Genomic DNA, 16,103 nt, shown 5'->3' on the forward strand with positions numbered 1-16,103 from the left:
CATGAGGGCTCAGGATGGGAAAATCACTCTGGGATGCTTACTTCCTTAGCAAGGCTGATGCTCATCCTTTCTAGAACTTTCCATCCTACAGCATTTACCGATTTTCATGGTGTATATTTGTGCTCTCTCTCTCTCTCTCTCTCTCTCTCTCTCTCTCTCTCTCTCTCTCTCTCTCTCTCTCTCTCTCTCTCCCAACAAAAAAAGGCCCTTTTGCTATTCAGAGCACAAGGCCACCTGGCTATTAAGTGGCAAATGGCACTGGAACAAGAGACCCTTCAGGTTTCCATCCACAGATAGTTCTTCTGTACTTTGACCTGCACTGCTCTGGGGTTAGGAAAGTAAGATGTGTGTGCCTAAGCATGTGCACAACTGTGCAGACCTACACCTGACACACAGATGTGAAATGTGCTGTCTTCACGGGTGGGAGGGAGTCACCGTAGAGGGAGGAACAGGGCAGTTGCTATCCCACAGCTCGTGTGAGCAGATGTTCTTTCTGTCTCTGCTCAAGGACAGATCACCTCCAGCGAAAGCACAGGGCTCTCTGCTGAGGAAGAGGGGAGAGCTGGGGCCGGGCAGCATGGGGGGGGAGGGGGGGCACTTGGCATGCTTCTACAAAATGAACTTGGCTGTCACCAGCGCTGGTTATTTAGTGCACTCACCTCCCCTGGAGCGAGAACAGGACACTCTCAAGCTAAGAGACGGCAGCACACAGCATGTCCGTGGTAAACAATTTATTTTTCTACCTCAGTTGCTTACAGGGGGAAACATAAAATGTCATTAGGGAGCAGTGCTGACGAACTATTTACAGCAATGGAGAAATTCACAATGGCTGAACTGAACGGCCTGAGAGGCGAGCACTTTAGGGCCTGCTCACCAGAGCAAAGTAGCTCACAGAAGCCAAGGTCATAGCGAGAGGGGAAAGCCCACAAGTTTTGTTTTGTTTTTGAAGAGCAGCCACCACTACCACTCATGAAAAAGCCCGAAGGAAAATGAAAGGGAACTAGGCAATTGTTGCATCAGTTATCTTTAACAAGAGGAGCCAAACTGCACAGACCTCCCGCCACACTCACTCGCTCTATGAACACCAAGGACACTGATATCGCAATGTCCAGAGCTGCTCACTGAAAGGTTCAGGTATTATGCTGGCCTGCCCCTGTTACCTGGTGGAACAGGCAGTACCCTGGTCAGCCCAATGTTCCATGGGAACTAAGTCTGTACGCAGGTGCAGAGGACCCCTTTAAAAAGACAGATCCCTGCCCATTTACTCTCTCTGCTTCCTCTGTTTCCTCTCTACTCTCTCTCTCACCTATGCGCTCTCTCTGCAGCGACCGGCCATGGCAGTCAGACATTTACCCTGTTCTTCTCCTCTTCTTAGTCTCCCTACTCTGCCGGGCCTTATAATAAACTTATAGTCAACATGTCTCATGTCTCAGCATTTCTCTTTTCTTCTTTTTAAACAAAAGAATAACACTTACACTTGGTGAATCAAACAGAGCCAAACAGGTCACTGCCTACAAACTCTGGCTTTTGCTGGTGCAAATGAACCGCCATTACTAGCTCAAGAGGGTAGGGACATTTCAAAGAGGGAAGTGGATAGGGTCAGCATGACAAGATCCTTCTGGGTAGAGGTGGCTGTCAGGATGTTAGCCCTGAGATATAGCCTGATTTGGATGGTCGCAGTTGTCCTGTCCCTTCCCACCCTGGTGGTGCCATGGGGTAGGGGTAAGACACACAGGTAGGGTAGTGGTTAGGGAAGGGGTGCCCAGTAGGGATCTGTGCCCATGGGTGAAAGAAGTGGCAGGGTCAGGGAGACTCTGCTGTCCCTTCTCAAAGACAGATGAATGTATTGTGGCAATAGCCACTAAGAGAGCGGCCCCAAAGGACAAGGGCAATGAAAAATGTTTGTACAGCTGCTCATTCAGATCCCATCTTCCACGTGTGTGTGTGTGTGTGTGTGTGTGTGTGTGTGTGTGTGTGTGTGTGTGTGTTCACACAGGTGCTCCCTCCAGATCACACAGCTCCAACCCCTCTGGGCCACCAGCACTTAAAAGCTCACCCCTTGCACTGTGAGACGCCCAGCAAGCCTGCTTGATCATTGTTCTAAAAAGACAGCATCTCCAGGATCCCTCCGAGGAATCCCTACAAAGTCTGTGAGCAGTTTCCTACATTCTGGGGAGTTGTGTGCATATGTGCCTGTGTGTGCCCGTGTGTGCCCGTGTGTGCCCGTGTGTGCCCGTGTGTGTGTGTGTGTGTGTGCGTGTGTGTGTGTGTGTGTGTACATGCCTAGCTACAATGCATTCAGGAAGCAAAGTGTGTGTGTTGGAGCTGGAGCATAGTTTTCTGAAACAAAATAAAGCAAAACAACGAGGTCTTTTCCTGAATTTAAAACAGGAAAAATCATGTTCATTCACTCAATCAGCCAGACAGGACAGATTTCAGTGGGCCCTGCCAGCAGTTGGGTGGCTCTGGCAGGAGTGTGCACTCTCTAGAAATGACAGCAAACCCCCGCTTGTGATGCCTCTTTTAAGAGCTTGAGCTTGTTTGATAACAATTACATCTCATGAATCAAAATCAGCAAATAGTTTGAAAAGTAAAATAGAACTAGAGTTACTAGTTAACGGAGTAAACAGAAGAGAAGCCCAGAAGGGGATGCTGCAAGGAAGCAGGCAGACCACCGATGATAGGACCACAGTTCCAGATTCAACACTGATGAGACTACAGGGCAAGGGAAGACCCCTGAGCATGAGAGGCAGGAGCCATTTGCAAAGTGCTACCCTTAGCCTTCCCAGGAAAGAGCCCCAACCTCAATACTGACACCGCATTTCGTCTTTTCTCAAAGAACCTTGAAGGTGGCTGCAGAGGGGTCAAACCTGTTTAACACAGCTTGTGACCCAGGGAGGTCTGCTGGGTCTACATATCATAGAGGTTGGGTGAGACCCGGACTCCAATCAGTTGAGATGGATGTAAAGGTAAAGACGTGTGCAAAGAACACCTTGGAAGGGGCTAAGGTTCCTGTGTCCTGAGGACCCAGGTTCCTGCTAGTGAGTGAAGGGTATGGTTTGAAAACCTGGGTGGGCTGCCATCTCTCTCCTAGGATTCCTCTATGATGGACTCAGAAGGCCTAGGAGGAGTGTGGGACTCTCGCATGACCTCAGAGGGGCTAGAAATGGGAAGTGGGCATAGGGTATAGCCATTGAGACCACAAAGAAAACCATCAGGACAATTTGGCAGTGAGGAGAGCTGTGCCAATGTCAAATAGTGCCAGGATCGAGCACCAGGGCATGGGACCTGCTCTACACAACACCCAGAGCAGGTGAGGAGAAGGCAGTGTACTGGGCTGCCCACTTATGGAGCACCATTCTGCAGCCCCACTGCTGCCTTAGCTACACCCACCTCAAGTATTCCCTAAGGCATGAGACAAGGATCCAAGTCAGAACTCCTTAAAGCTCCTGTGCCCTAGAGGCTCACTAAGTCTTAAGCTCCATGACAATGTCAAGTTTGATTCTAGAGGGAGACTGACCACACCCTGAACTCATGACTGGAGGGATGGAGGAGCCAGCCTAGGTTTTGTGTCTAGAACCACCTGGGGCTTGGCAGTGTGTTAGAATAAGTAGATGGGGGCTGATGCTCCATGAAGAGCAACTCCAAGGAGCCAGGGTCAGGAGTGGGGTGAGCTTTGACCTCATCCTGGCTCCTGACATACTAAGATAAAGGCTGGGTGGCTCACACTTCCTCAGCTGCAGACAGACAGTTGTCCCTCTCTGGTCACGGGTTAAGAGAATCTAAGAGGCTTCAAAGTGTGGCTACAAATGAACAGGAATCAAAGTTTGGTGGCTGAGAATGGACTGCCTTCAAAGCTGTTTTCTACCCCCATTTAACCCCAGTGACTGGCCACAGTTAAGGAGTTGGTGCCATGATGAAGATGAACAGGCATAGACATTGTACCTACCCCTAATCAAAGCCTTGACTTCCCAGAAGGGGCCAAGCATCTGAGGAAAACCACCTCAGTTTGCCTAGCCTCAGGTAGGCCATGCAGGCATGTCTGTCTGTCTGCCTGTCTATGGCAGACCCACGGATTCGAGCCATAGAATCAGAGCACTACTAGATGCTTCCTGAACTGGTTCAGACAAGACAGGGGTCTTAGCATGGGGTCCACTTCATTGTCCCCAAAGTATTTCACATTGTGTCCCTCCAGCTCTGCATATACACCTCTTTAGAGTACCACATCCCATCTTTTAATTTCTGGAACAACACCGAGCAACAGAACCCTCAGTGGGAAGGAAATACACTATTTTCCACTCTGAGATCAGCCCCCAGTCTCATGTGGCTGCTGAGCCACTGGGATGTGGCCAGTGTGAATGTAAAACTCAGCTTTTCCTTTCTCCTGAATTTTAGTTACTACAGATATAAATTGTAGTGGCCAATGGTACCTAGTTGACAAGTGGATGCTGGCTAATAGTGAGCATCCCAACCTGAGTTAGGACTCAGGTTGCCTGGGCTAATTGCTGCCCCTTATTCATGTGACTCTGTTTCTGTGCCTTGGGATCTCCACCTGTAGTGGGGATGAACTAGGAACAGTTCTAGCCGGAATATAGATTCTGTCCTTCAGGTCCAGGAGCACAAGCTATTACAAGAGAGGCTGTGGAGAGGGCCCACCCAGGCAGGGTCCTTGCTGACAGCATCTCCCAGATGGGGGAACTGCTAGGTCCCAGGGAAGCCACTCCACTCATTGTTCTACCTTGAATTTCTGTAGCTCTATCTATGTCCCTTCTGCTTGACTCCATAGTCAGAGACATGCAATCATTGTCTTTCAAAGGTCCCAGTCAACATCCATTCACAGACAAGACAGATGAGGCCCAGAAGCGAGCTACTTGTCCAACTGGTACCAGAGCCAGGGTAAGTGTCTAGGTTTCCAGTGTTGGCCAGAATCATGGGACACAGCCCTACACATCTTCTGTCACCATCTCACAGCCTGAGCTGAGGCCAGTGCTAACCTTAGACCTCTCCTCCACCCTCTTGTTCCCCAGGCTCAGACAGCCTTCCCTCAGGCCAGCTTTCTGTGCCTTCTACTCACCACTTCTCCTAGGTCTTCAAGTAGAGATGTGACAACCCCAAGTACAGCCATTAAGTGTAGCCCCCCACCCCCACCCATCCACGGAGAACCATGGAGCACAGATTTCCTTTACATCAGCTCTGGCCACATTGACTCTGACACACCTGGCAACCTAATATAATCTCATCTGTACTGCTTGACTGTGAGGAAGTTTACCTCACAAAGAGCAACGACACCCCAAAGCATCACTTCCTGCAGCGTCCTCCCCATTTCCCCCAGACAACGCCCACTAGCTCCCTAAGAACAGAAGCACCAGGACATGTGGGGGGCCATGCTCTGCTAGCTATGCAGGGTAGAGTGAGAATCTGCACAGCTCATTCAGGAAACAAAGCACAAATCTGACCCCTGCAGCCTCGCCAACATACTCCAGAAAAGCCCGATGTCAGGGCAGTCAGGCGGGTTAGAGGAAAGGAGGAAGGGGAGGCAGGCTGGGAGCCATTAGACAGGTAGATGTGGAGAGCAGCAGGCAGCAAGGATGGTGGATGCAACAAGCCCTGGGCCTGAAGTTAATCCCGTAGGAGAAGACTGAGAACAGGCTTGGGGACAAAGGACTTGAGCAGAAGGGGTTTCCCACCGCTTTTCTCCTCCCATTTTGCCACCAGCCTCAAGGAAACAATCTAGTCCATTGGAAAGCCCCAACTATATATTCCCTGACCCTGGACCAGAGGGGTTTGGAAGATTGCACACACAGGTATGCCAACTGTGTTCTCTTTTGGAGCATCTCTCTGCTACCCTCCAGGTGCAGCCCACCTCCCAAAATTCCAAAACCCCAGCATCTAGGCCACTCACCTGGGAACTGGTAGCCATAGCTAGGAGCGAATCCGGGGTAGCCTCGGCCATAGGTTGCCACAAAGTTGGGGTAGCCTTGAACACAGAAAGAAAGAACGAGGCATCAGACAGTGGCCTTGGATCTGGGGTGATATTTCAGGGAAGGTGGCAGTGAACATCAGCAGTGGTTATTCTCACAGACTGTTATGTCTCTGGGGAGGGTCTCTACCCAGGCCCTGGATCCCCTCTCTCCCACGGCTAGAGGTGTGACCATCGGGATGTTTATAATTAACCCGTATTTAGGCAGCCAGACTGCCCAAAGCTCAGGTACATTCACCAGCCTGTAGAGTAAATGCCACACAGAGGAAGGAACACAGTGCCTGCGTCTGGCTCTGACATTTGGAGAGCTTACCCTGAATGTACTTTACCTTAAGGATGTTGACAGTAGGAGATTAAAGTCCTTGTACTGCCTTCTTCCAAAGCAGTGGACAGGAGCCAGAGTACCACACGGGGCAGGGGTACTCTGGGATTGGCAGTTTAGCAGCCACACAGAGGGCTGCCTCTCAGCTTAGCAAGCCAAGGCTGGGGGAGGTGGGGCCATGTCCCAGCACAGACACTGCACAGAAGTGTGTCTTCAAAAGAGCCAGAGGGACTGTGTGAATACATGTACCATGAAACCCCAGCTGTGCTCTGAAGGCTGGGTGCAGAGTTTTCATGGACAATTCATGGTTTGTCCTGACCTTTTGCAGCTGGTGACCTAGGGTGATCTTAACTGCGGGGTGCTGAGAGCCCTCTTCTGAGTCGTGGAGGGGATGAACCTGCTTCAATCTTTGAAGCAATCTCCCACTTAAGAGGTCACTTCAGCGCTGTCCACCTCACTATTCACATCCCTGTCCTGATTGTGACTATAGTGAAGGTGGTTGGAGCCTTCTTGTACTGTAATTTCCTTGGTCACAGCAGCTCTATAGCTACCTTCTGTCCTTGTCCCCAGAGACCTATTCTGGCCCCTTCCACCCAGTGTGGATTAGCTCAGTACAATCAAACTCCAAAAATGTCACCTCAGTCTCTTACCAGCACATTGGCTAGCTCTCAGCTCTGGCCTCTGAGGTGGCTGTCTGGTGGGTGTCAGTTCGGCCAGCACTTGAATGAACTCTGCCTCTGCCTGGGAGGCAGGCCAATGCAAACCTTCACAGGGACCTGCATCTAGAGCCAGTGGACAGAGGGTGGGCAGGTGACTCTAAGTGTTTACTCTGGCATCAGCAGGACAATCCAGCACCCAGAGGCCCTCTGAACAGGCCATTCCCGGGTTGCCCCGTTGGCTGGCAGCTGGAACTCTGACAGCTCAGCTTTCTAAGCTCCTGTCTGCTTTCCAGGTTCTGTTCCTCAGGCTTCCTGTTAATTCGGAGCATCACCACTCCACATAATAATCTATACTCCGTGTGGCTGCCAAAAAGACTGTAGACAGTCGCTACAGACGCAGACTTAAGACAGGCCCCAGGCTTTCCAGAAGACTGGGGGCAGTGGCCACTCAATCTGTTTCTGTTCTCCTGGCAGCACGATACCCCTAAGCCCAGCTCTGGGGGCTCATTATCCACCTCCCCATGGAGTCTCATACCAAGCCCATTCTGACCTTGCAAGGCAGGGCTGCGGGCAGAGGTCTGCTCACCATGTTTCTATTCTCCTCTCCTCACCATTATTAGTCAGGCTTTGGAGCTTTCCTCACTGCCAGTCAGTGGTTTGTGCCTCAGAGACCCAAGTTAGACCTTGCAGGGCTCCACAAGTGCCTTGATTATAGATTTTTTAGCATTCGGGACTGAGAAGTGGATGTCAATTCAAAAGCTGATTAAGACCTATGGGATTCTGTCACATGACTCTGACCTAAGTCAGGGGTTTCCCCCTTTCTCTTAGAGGTGGGGTCTTTCTTGCCACAGGTAAGAAGCCTTGCAGGTCACCTACAGCACTGGTATGCCCAAATTCTCAGCAATGACCAGCTGCTTGCTACAGCTGAAGCCTTCCCACACACGCAGTCCCACCAAACGCACTGGCCAACTGGGCTATCTCTACTTCATCTGGGCTCTAAGTGTTTACTCTGGCATCAGCAGGACAATCCAGCATCCAGAGGTGCCAGGTGGCACCTCATGATGCCCCATTGGCAGAAGGCTGTAAGGCAAGACAAAATGGCTCAGCAACTTTATACCTACTGGTTTCAGAGGGGCAGGAGAGAGAGGGAGGGAGGGAGGGAGGGAGGGAGGGAGGGAAGGAGAGAGAGAGAGAGAGAGAGAGAGAGAGAGAGAGAGAGAGAGAGAGAGAGAGAGAGAGCACAGAGCAGAGGCCGGACCTCAGAGACCTTGATGGAACGCATGCGCAATGGACTGTCCTCTGGAATTTATTTCCTGGCTGAGCAGCTCAATTTTCCTCTAAATTAATCACCCACTATCAAATCAGATCTTTCAAGGCTAGATTTCTTATAGCACTATTTCAACAATATTGATAAATGGATTATAGGCAAATGGTCAAATCACTACTGCCTAGGGGCTTTCCTGAAGAAAAATGGCTCTTTTGCCACTAACTTCAGAGCAGGGTCCTAAATTTGAAGTGTTAATTTGACAGCAAGAGCAAAAGCCCATGCATCATTTTCCCTGTATGTAGGTGAGCAGCAGTAGAATGGCTAGTCCCTCCTGGAACTCAAGCCATCTGTATGGCCCGATTGCATGTATTTTCCTGCACGCAGATCCTAAAGTCTTCAACACGAAAGAAGAAACGTACAGTCAGGTACACACAAACTTTGGGCCTCACTCTGTTCTTCCGGATAGGTCAATATTATCATCGCCCAAGGAAGGAAGATGAAAATTCCACACCTGCCACGCTGGGGGATCTCATCTCCATACCCCCAATACTGAACAGCCTCTGTCAGGCAGATGAAATTATAAATTTATAATACAACATTACTTCAATTTTCCTCTTCATTTGCGGCTGTGCAGCCCAGCTCTGCTCCAGTGGCTCAGGGCCCAGGCCGCACGGGGGAAACTGGCTGGCTGCATATCAATAGCACATTACAGTAGACCCATGCGAACGCTCCATCAAGCCACATTACAGCAGGATGACCCAGCCACCACTTCCATTAGCAGCTGGGCCCCTCCCACACTGGCCACTGAACAATTTATTTGCTCCAGTACTCTGGATGCCTGATCAATCCCACAGTAATTATCTCTTGTCACTAAAGGAAAAAAAAATCAAGCCTTCTGCCTGGATGACCACCTTCCTCACACCCAGGCTTCCCATTGTGGTTGCACAAGTCAGAAAGTGAACAATAGGACTCGGGTATGCTGGAAAGTTTTCTGCGTCCCCCCTCCTTGGGATGCTCACAGGCGTCTCAAAACGGTGGCTTTAGATCATTGCTCCTAACTTAGAGATGCCTGCATCTTAGATGGGTCATGGCTCATCTAGGCTCTTATCCAAACACCTAGTACACTGAAAAGAGGCTCTTCCCAGGCCCTTGACTTCAAAGAGACAAGCAAGAAGGGCCATTTATCCAGAGGGCTCAGTGAGTGTCTGCTACTTGTGCAGCACGGCCTGGGGCTCCCACCATAGCTCCACAAGGTTAAGCAAGCACCAAGAGCCCTTTGTAGGCAAGGATGTGAGAGCCAGTTTATAAAGTCACACAGCCCAAGAATCCTCCCAAGTCATAGGGCCTCCCACCTACACTAGTTTAACCTTAATGAAAACTATCTGAAAGGAAACCTTCAGTTCCTTAGGGGCCTGGGCCCCATCACAAATGCTCAAGGGCTGACATGCACAAGAAACTGGCAAGCAGATAAAGGATGGTCTCATAGGCACAGAAGTCTCTCTGGATCCATTGCTCCAGAGGGGCAAGGCACAGCTGGACTCTGGGCTGCTTCTGTCTACCAAGAAACAGGTGCACAAATGGAGCCCTCCTTAGGACAAACAGGTATTTGGGGGGAAAGATAAATTCCAGCAGGGTCTCTAGACACCTCCAGGAAGGCAAGCTGTGGGCTCTACCCATCTCCTGATCTGGAGTGTGTATCAGCAGATCATGGCTCCCCAGGCCCTTGCAACAATGATTGATTTTATTTATTATTTATTTATTGCATTCAATTTAGAAGGCATCAATGTTTGGGAGCACTGTAATAGGGTTTTGCAAGGATCTCTTGAGACAAGAGAAGATTAGAACGCTTTTGGGTGGTCACTAGTTGGCCAGCAGCATCTCTCTTCTCCCCCAACTGCCGAGAGAAGCTTTTCCACAAAGCTTCAACACTGCTTTTTCTCTCTCTACCACGTGCTTAATAAATAGCATGTGTCCAACTAGGCCAAGAGCATTAAAAGCAGTGGGATTATGAGGCTGAAGGCAGAGAAAGCCAAGAGAAATCAAACACATCAACAGTCATGTGTTTGCTTTTACTGAGTTCACTTTCATTAACAAAAACTAGGGTGATTCTGCAGCATCGGGCTGGATGACTACGGGTGTTCCCACAGAATGTGGACAACGGGGCAGGACCCAGGGGTTGTAAAAGTACCTTCTCCAATGGCATAGTTGTTTCTGATTCTGTTTGGCTCAGAAGTATGAAGTGGGGCCTTGGAGCAATACCCCTCCTCTTCAGCTCCCTACACTCTTTTTATTCCATTCTATTAAAGGCTCTGAAAGCTAAAGTCAAAACACATTGCATTTTCCACAAGGACGTTGGCAGCCATAGAGAGATCAGAAAAGAATGCCATATTCATATACACTCATCAGCACCCCTTTCGTGGGACCTCCCAAAGGACAGAGAAGATCCTGAAAGGTATTTTAAAAATTGGTTACATGGTACCCCAGTCATGAGACCAGCATGCTGGCTCCTTGGGATTGGAAGCAAGGTTCTCACGCTGGCACACAGTAGGCACTTGGTTAATATATGTTGGATGGGTAAATTTTAACACTTCAGTGACTTACATTTTTGCTTTTAAATATTCTTCTTAGAAACTCCCTTCATTAATGAATATTTATTTTGCAGGATTTCATGATGTAGCTCAGACTGGTCATGATCTGGGGTCTTGCCTCAGCCTCCTTCGTGCTAGTATTATAGCTGGGTATCATTGCATCTGGTTATTCACAGTGACCTGTTTGTTTTTTCATCCAACAGGGTTTTCACATAGTCCAGGCTGCCTCAGACTTGCCATGTAACCAAGGATGACCTTGGACTGTTTATCTTCTCGCTTCTACCTCCTATTTTCTAGGATTACGGGTGTGTGCCACCATGCCTAGCTCTTCAGTGAATTAATTTTTCTTTTCTATAGGAGACAAGTTCATCAGCCAAACTTTTAGGGGCAGTAATAGCATGGGTCCCAGGACTGATATGCAATCAATGCCCTATGGAGGTGGTGACCCTACCCAAAGAGGAGACTACCCCAGGCCACACTACCCCGTAAGAGGAAAGCAGTTAGGGAGGATGAAGTCTTTGTCTTGATTTCCTCTAAAGAGCCAGAGGCCCATGGGCTACATTGCACCATCAGGGACAAGAGGGCAGTTGAGGGCATCTATACACAAAGTGGTAAGTAGTCTGCTGTAGAGCAACATCATATAATTCTTAGGGGTTTTAACAATCCTTTAGAAGTAGTAACTATGGGGTTGGGGAGATTGCTTGGTTGGTCAAATGATTGCTACACAAGCATGAAGACCTGAGTTTGATTCCTCAGCAGCCACATAACAATGGGAGGTGTCATATTTAAGTCCAGGGCACAGAAGCAAAGAGGACTCTTGGGGCTTGCTGGCCAGCCAGTTTAGCTGAACTCGAGAGCTTCAAGTTCTGTGAGAAACACGTGGCTTCCACCTGCATGCAGCAAATGCCATGCACAGATATCCTCTTACATGTACATAGAACTATGGAGACTCTTTAATTTTCTCTATCCAGTGTGTGTCCTGATAGCTAATGATTGAGTTACACCCTGGTAAATTTACCATGGATTGACAAAGTGTATTTACCATAGCTAACCTTCCCATTTGCACAGCTAAGTGACAGCACACTGCAGACTTGCCTCTGATTCTCTTCCTGACAGAGAACACGCCTGTTCTATGACAAGCTACCACTCAGCAGCTGCCCTTGTCCACCAACCCCAGGGAGTATGGCACTGTAAACTGCCAGCCTGGAAAAAAAATCCAAACTCAATAGTCAAAGCAGTGTCTACTGAATACACACAGCTGCCTCACTGTTGTTAAGTAGAAAATTAGTGGGGTCAGGCCAGCAGAAGATAGGAGGGATCCTGTCTACCACAAGACAGTTTCTGAGCTCAGTATGCCACCAACTTCTGATCCTCTTGCCTCCACCTCCCAAGTGGTAAGTGCTGAGTTCACAGGTGTGCACCGCCATGCCCAGTTTTATGCAGGGACTTCATGTATGTGAGGCAAGTACTCTACTAACTGGGCTACACTCTAACCCTACCGTATTGTTTGAATTACTGTAGCTTTATGCAGTGCTTTGGGATATAGTCAAACTGGTGTTTTCTGATTCTCTCTCTCTCTCTCTCTCTCTCTCTCTCTCTCTCTCTCTCTCTCTCTTTTAAATTTATTTTCTTTCATGTTTCTACTTCTAGGTAAGTTTTAAAATCACAAGGCAGTTTCTAAAGAACTATAATAGGATTTTTCTTGTAAACTCCGTTAAGCCTAAAAAAAATTAATCTTAGGAGAATTAATAGATTGGCCATTTAAAAAAATATTCTCAATGGCACCATTCTTTGTCTTTAAAGTTTTTCAATATAGCTTTACCTGCCTAAGTTATTTTCTCAGACGAGTAGATACAATTCTTTGTAAGAGCATGGGAAGTTTAATACATTTAAGACTAAGCCAGGAATGATTTAAACAGCAGCAAATCTGAAAATATACAAAGAGCTTATCACACAATATAGAAGAAGGACTCTTAGCCAAGCCCAATGGAAACCCATTAAAACTAGACAGCTCATGTGCCTGAATGGAATTTAACCATTAACGACCATTTATCCCATTTAATTAGTATTTTCCCGACACACAATAACTTGCACTAAAATACCGTTCTCTCGCCTTGAAATTTCTAATTATTGTTGCGACCCACACCATTACGCATCTCCTCTGCTTTCTCCATCTTTCATGCCATTTAAGCGGTGAGATTTTCAATTATCTACGCAGGGCGGACAGAGATACCTCTAAGGAAAGGGGCATAATATGCAACTCAATTTCTCTAAAAGCCAGGAGAGATCATTTTTAGTCAGAACAAACACACTTTGTCTTTCATCATTTTTTTTTTTTGCAAATAAAGAGTAAAACAGGCTATTTAAAACATCCATTTAAATGCAAATTTTGATATCCCAAGAGAAAAATGTTAATCATTTAAATAGACAGGATTAGTGCCCACCCTTGCCACCCTTCAGTGCCTCTCCTAAGTTTTAGAAAAATGTAGCCCGAGTCCACACAAGTAAAGCCAGCAAGGAGTTCTTAAGTCTTAGGAACTCTCACTGGGCCAAGAAGGCTGAGATGGAGAGGGAAAGGTGGTCCTGTTTTGTGTTTGAGGAAGGGGAAGGACAGACAAATGGGCTCAAGCACACCCTGAGCCATCTATGAGTCGAGATGCTCAACTGCTTGCCATGACCATCTCAAAGAGGAACCTATCGCTCTCATTGAAACTTATGCAGGTAAACTGAAGCGCAGATGAGTTTAGTGACTGTTAAGTGACTGAGTAGGGCGTACAGGCTGCCACAACCCTCACCCCCAGTCCCACACCTGTGCAGACTCACCCAGCATCCCCATGCCAAGCATGAACGCATCCATGGTGTAGGGCAGCCCCCGGGCCCGGCCTCTTGTCCCAGGTGGGAACATGACTTCTTTCGGCTGAGCTTTCTTACATTCTACCTGTTAAACAGAAAGGAGAACAAATGAGATGCAAATGAATTCCACGTAAATGTCAGACGCAGAGCCGATCGGGTTACGAGCTGTTATTTTTAGCTTTGCTCCTTACTCACTGTAAAAATAGCTGTGCTGAGTAAATGGCCTGCAAAATAAATATTTAAGAAACCACACCACTTGTGCAAATCCTGCTTTGGAAAAACCTACAAGGATGAAATTAGGTTCTGGAAGGGCAGCGAGGACGTAAGCTAAAGATACACACATGGGCCTGCAACCTGGTACAGAAAGCATGATGGCTAAGAGGCGGCGACAGCTGATGGATGGCCTGTGGATAACAGCAGCAGCAGCAGTGGCAGCAATTATAATCATCTTTCATGGTTGTTTGGCCTTTTAGACAGATTCCTTGATGGTCCTGAAGGCTAGGGACTCCTCGAATCAGGCCGTCAGAGACCCTCTTTTATGAAACAGAGAGGGCAATCAGTCCTGGCTCCATCTCCCAGATGAGAACACTGAACACCAGAGGCTCAGAAGTAACATACCACATTCCACCCCCAGCAGGCAAAGGCCTTGAAGCCAGGTGTCACATTTACCAGGCTAGTGACATCGCCATCCCGATGGAACCCACACCACCAAACTTCCCAAAGAAGTCCCGAGCTCAAACATAGGCACTATTCCTATGGATGACTGTTTCTGCATTTAGCACTTGTGTCTTTTAATGGCTGCTAATCTTTCCATTTACCTTCGGCCTCCAAAATCTCTCGATCCCATTTTACATGTGCATATGGAGATCACTTACTGAACAGTATGACTTATACAAAACAACAACCTCAGGGCCAGGGAGATGGCTCAGTGGGTCAAGTCACTTTCTGTCAACCCCGATGACCTGAGTTCATTCTCTGGGACTCACATGGTGCTAGGAGAAAACTGACCCTCAAGAGTTGTCCTCTGACCTCTATGTACGCCACAGAACATGCACTCCGACATAAATAAAGACATGCAATAATAATAATAAAAAAAAAACCCTGAAACTGCAGTAACTAATTCTGTGGCTGTGGAAGCTCCTGCATGGTTTAACGGGAGTGCCTGAGCTGGCTCAGCACTACTTGCTTTTAGTTTACAGGCGAGTTTAACAAGCACCGTTGGCTGTAAATCAAGCCCATTGCTGATAAAGATGGACTGTTGCAGGGCAAAGCAGGGCACTTCGAGCAGCCAACAGTAACAGCATGGGAACCTGACAGTGACAGAGGAAGAAGAATCGGGTATCTTATTTAAAACAGTCTGGGGACATATGGTAGAGGAGCAAAGGCTTCACGTGGCTCGGCAGCTGCCAGGGGCATCGCTGTATCACAGGAGGGTACAGTTGCTTATGGCGTGTCTGAGGCAGCCAGAGTGAGCTAAACTGCGTGCAGTACACATTGCTTAAAAGGGGACCTGCACAGAGGATCCATTTCGGAGATATGCTCCAGTTAAAATACTTAGCATTTTTTAGTAATAATTATAGCAGTAATCCCAGATACGCCAATTACAAATCCTTAGTAGTTTTAGTAGAAATTATAAAGCCAGGAGTGGTGGTGTGCACCTGTAATCTAAGCACGAGGGAGGCTGAAGCAGGAGGATTACAAGTTTGAGGAAAGCCTGGGTTATGTAGCAAGGTCTTATTTCAAGAAAAAGAAAAAGAAAAGAAAAAGAAATTAGTGATCAAGGGGGAAAACTTGACCTAAAATAGTAACTCTGAAACCATGTAACAGGTATTATTCTTGCTTTTTAAAATGGCAGCTATAGGCAGAGGCAGGCGGATCTCTGTGAGTTTGAGGCCAGCCTGGTCTACAGAGCGAGTTCCAGGACAGCCAGGGCTACACAAACCCTGTCTTGATGCACGCACATGCACACACACACACACACAGAGAGAGAGAGAGAGAGAGAGAGAGAGAGAGAGAGAGAGAGAGAGAGACAGAGAGAGAGAGAGCAAGAGAGAGACAGAGAGAGAGAGAATGTTAACTGCAAATGTCTTTAAGAATGAACAAAAATAACTCAGTGTGCATGACGGATATGTTTATTATAAAGATTTTTTTTTGAGGATTAGAAGAAATGAGCAAGGTGAAAGAAAACTAGATAAAAGACACAAACAGGCAGCTCACAAGCCGTTAATAAAGAAGCACATATCTTCTTCAAAATAAAATATTTTGGGGGACTGGGAAGATGGTTTGGAGGGTGAAGACACGTGCCACACAGGCATGAAGACCCGAGTTCAAATGTCTAGAGCTCATGGAAGCACTGGATGTGTAGTTTGAACATCTATAATCCCAGCAGTCCTCAGAGGAGATGGGAGAATCCCTGGAAGCTTGTGGGCCAGAA

The 16,103-nt window shown here is 47.8% G+C and overlaps 1 protein-coding gene across 1 annotated transcript in view; it reads right to left on the minus strand.

Moving 5' to 3' along the window:
* Msi2 (musashi RNA binding protein 2) overlaps positions 1–16,103 on the minus strand; it is a 367,643-nt gene that overhangs the window by 38,838 nt on the left and 312,702 nt on the right. The window contains 2 exon segments of the mRNA XM_035447710.1: positions 5,903–5,977; positions 13,640–13,754. Coding sequence (XP_035303601.1) covers positions 5,903–5,977; positions 13,640–13,754 — 190 coding nt within the window.

This window comes from Cricetulus griseus, chromosome 7 (genome assembly GCF_003668045.3).
Source record: "Cricetulus griseus strain 17A/GY chromosome 7, alternate assembly CriGri-PICRH-1.0, whole genome shotgun sequence".
In the NCBI taxonomy this organism is placed as follows: domain Eukaryota; kingdom Metazoa; phylum Chordata; class Mammalia; order Rodentia; family Cricetidae; genus Cricetulus; species Cricetulus griseus.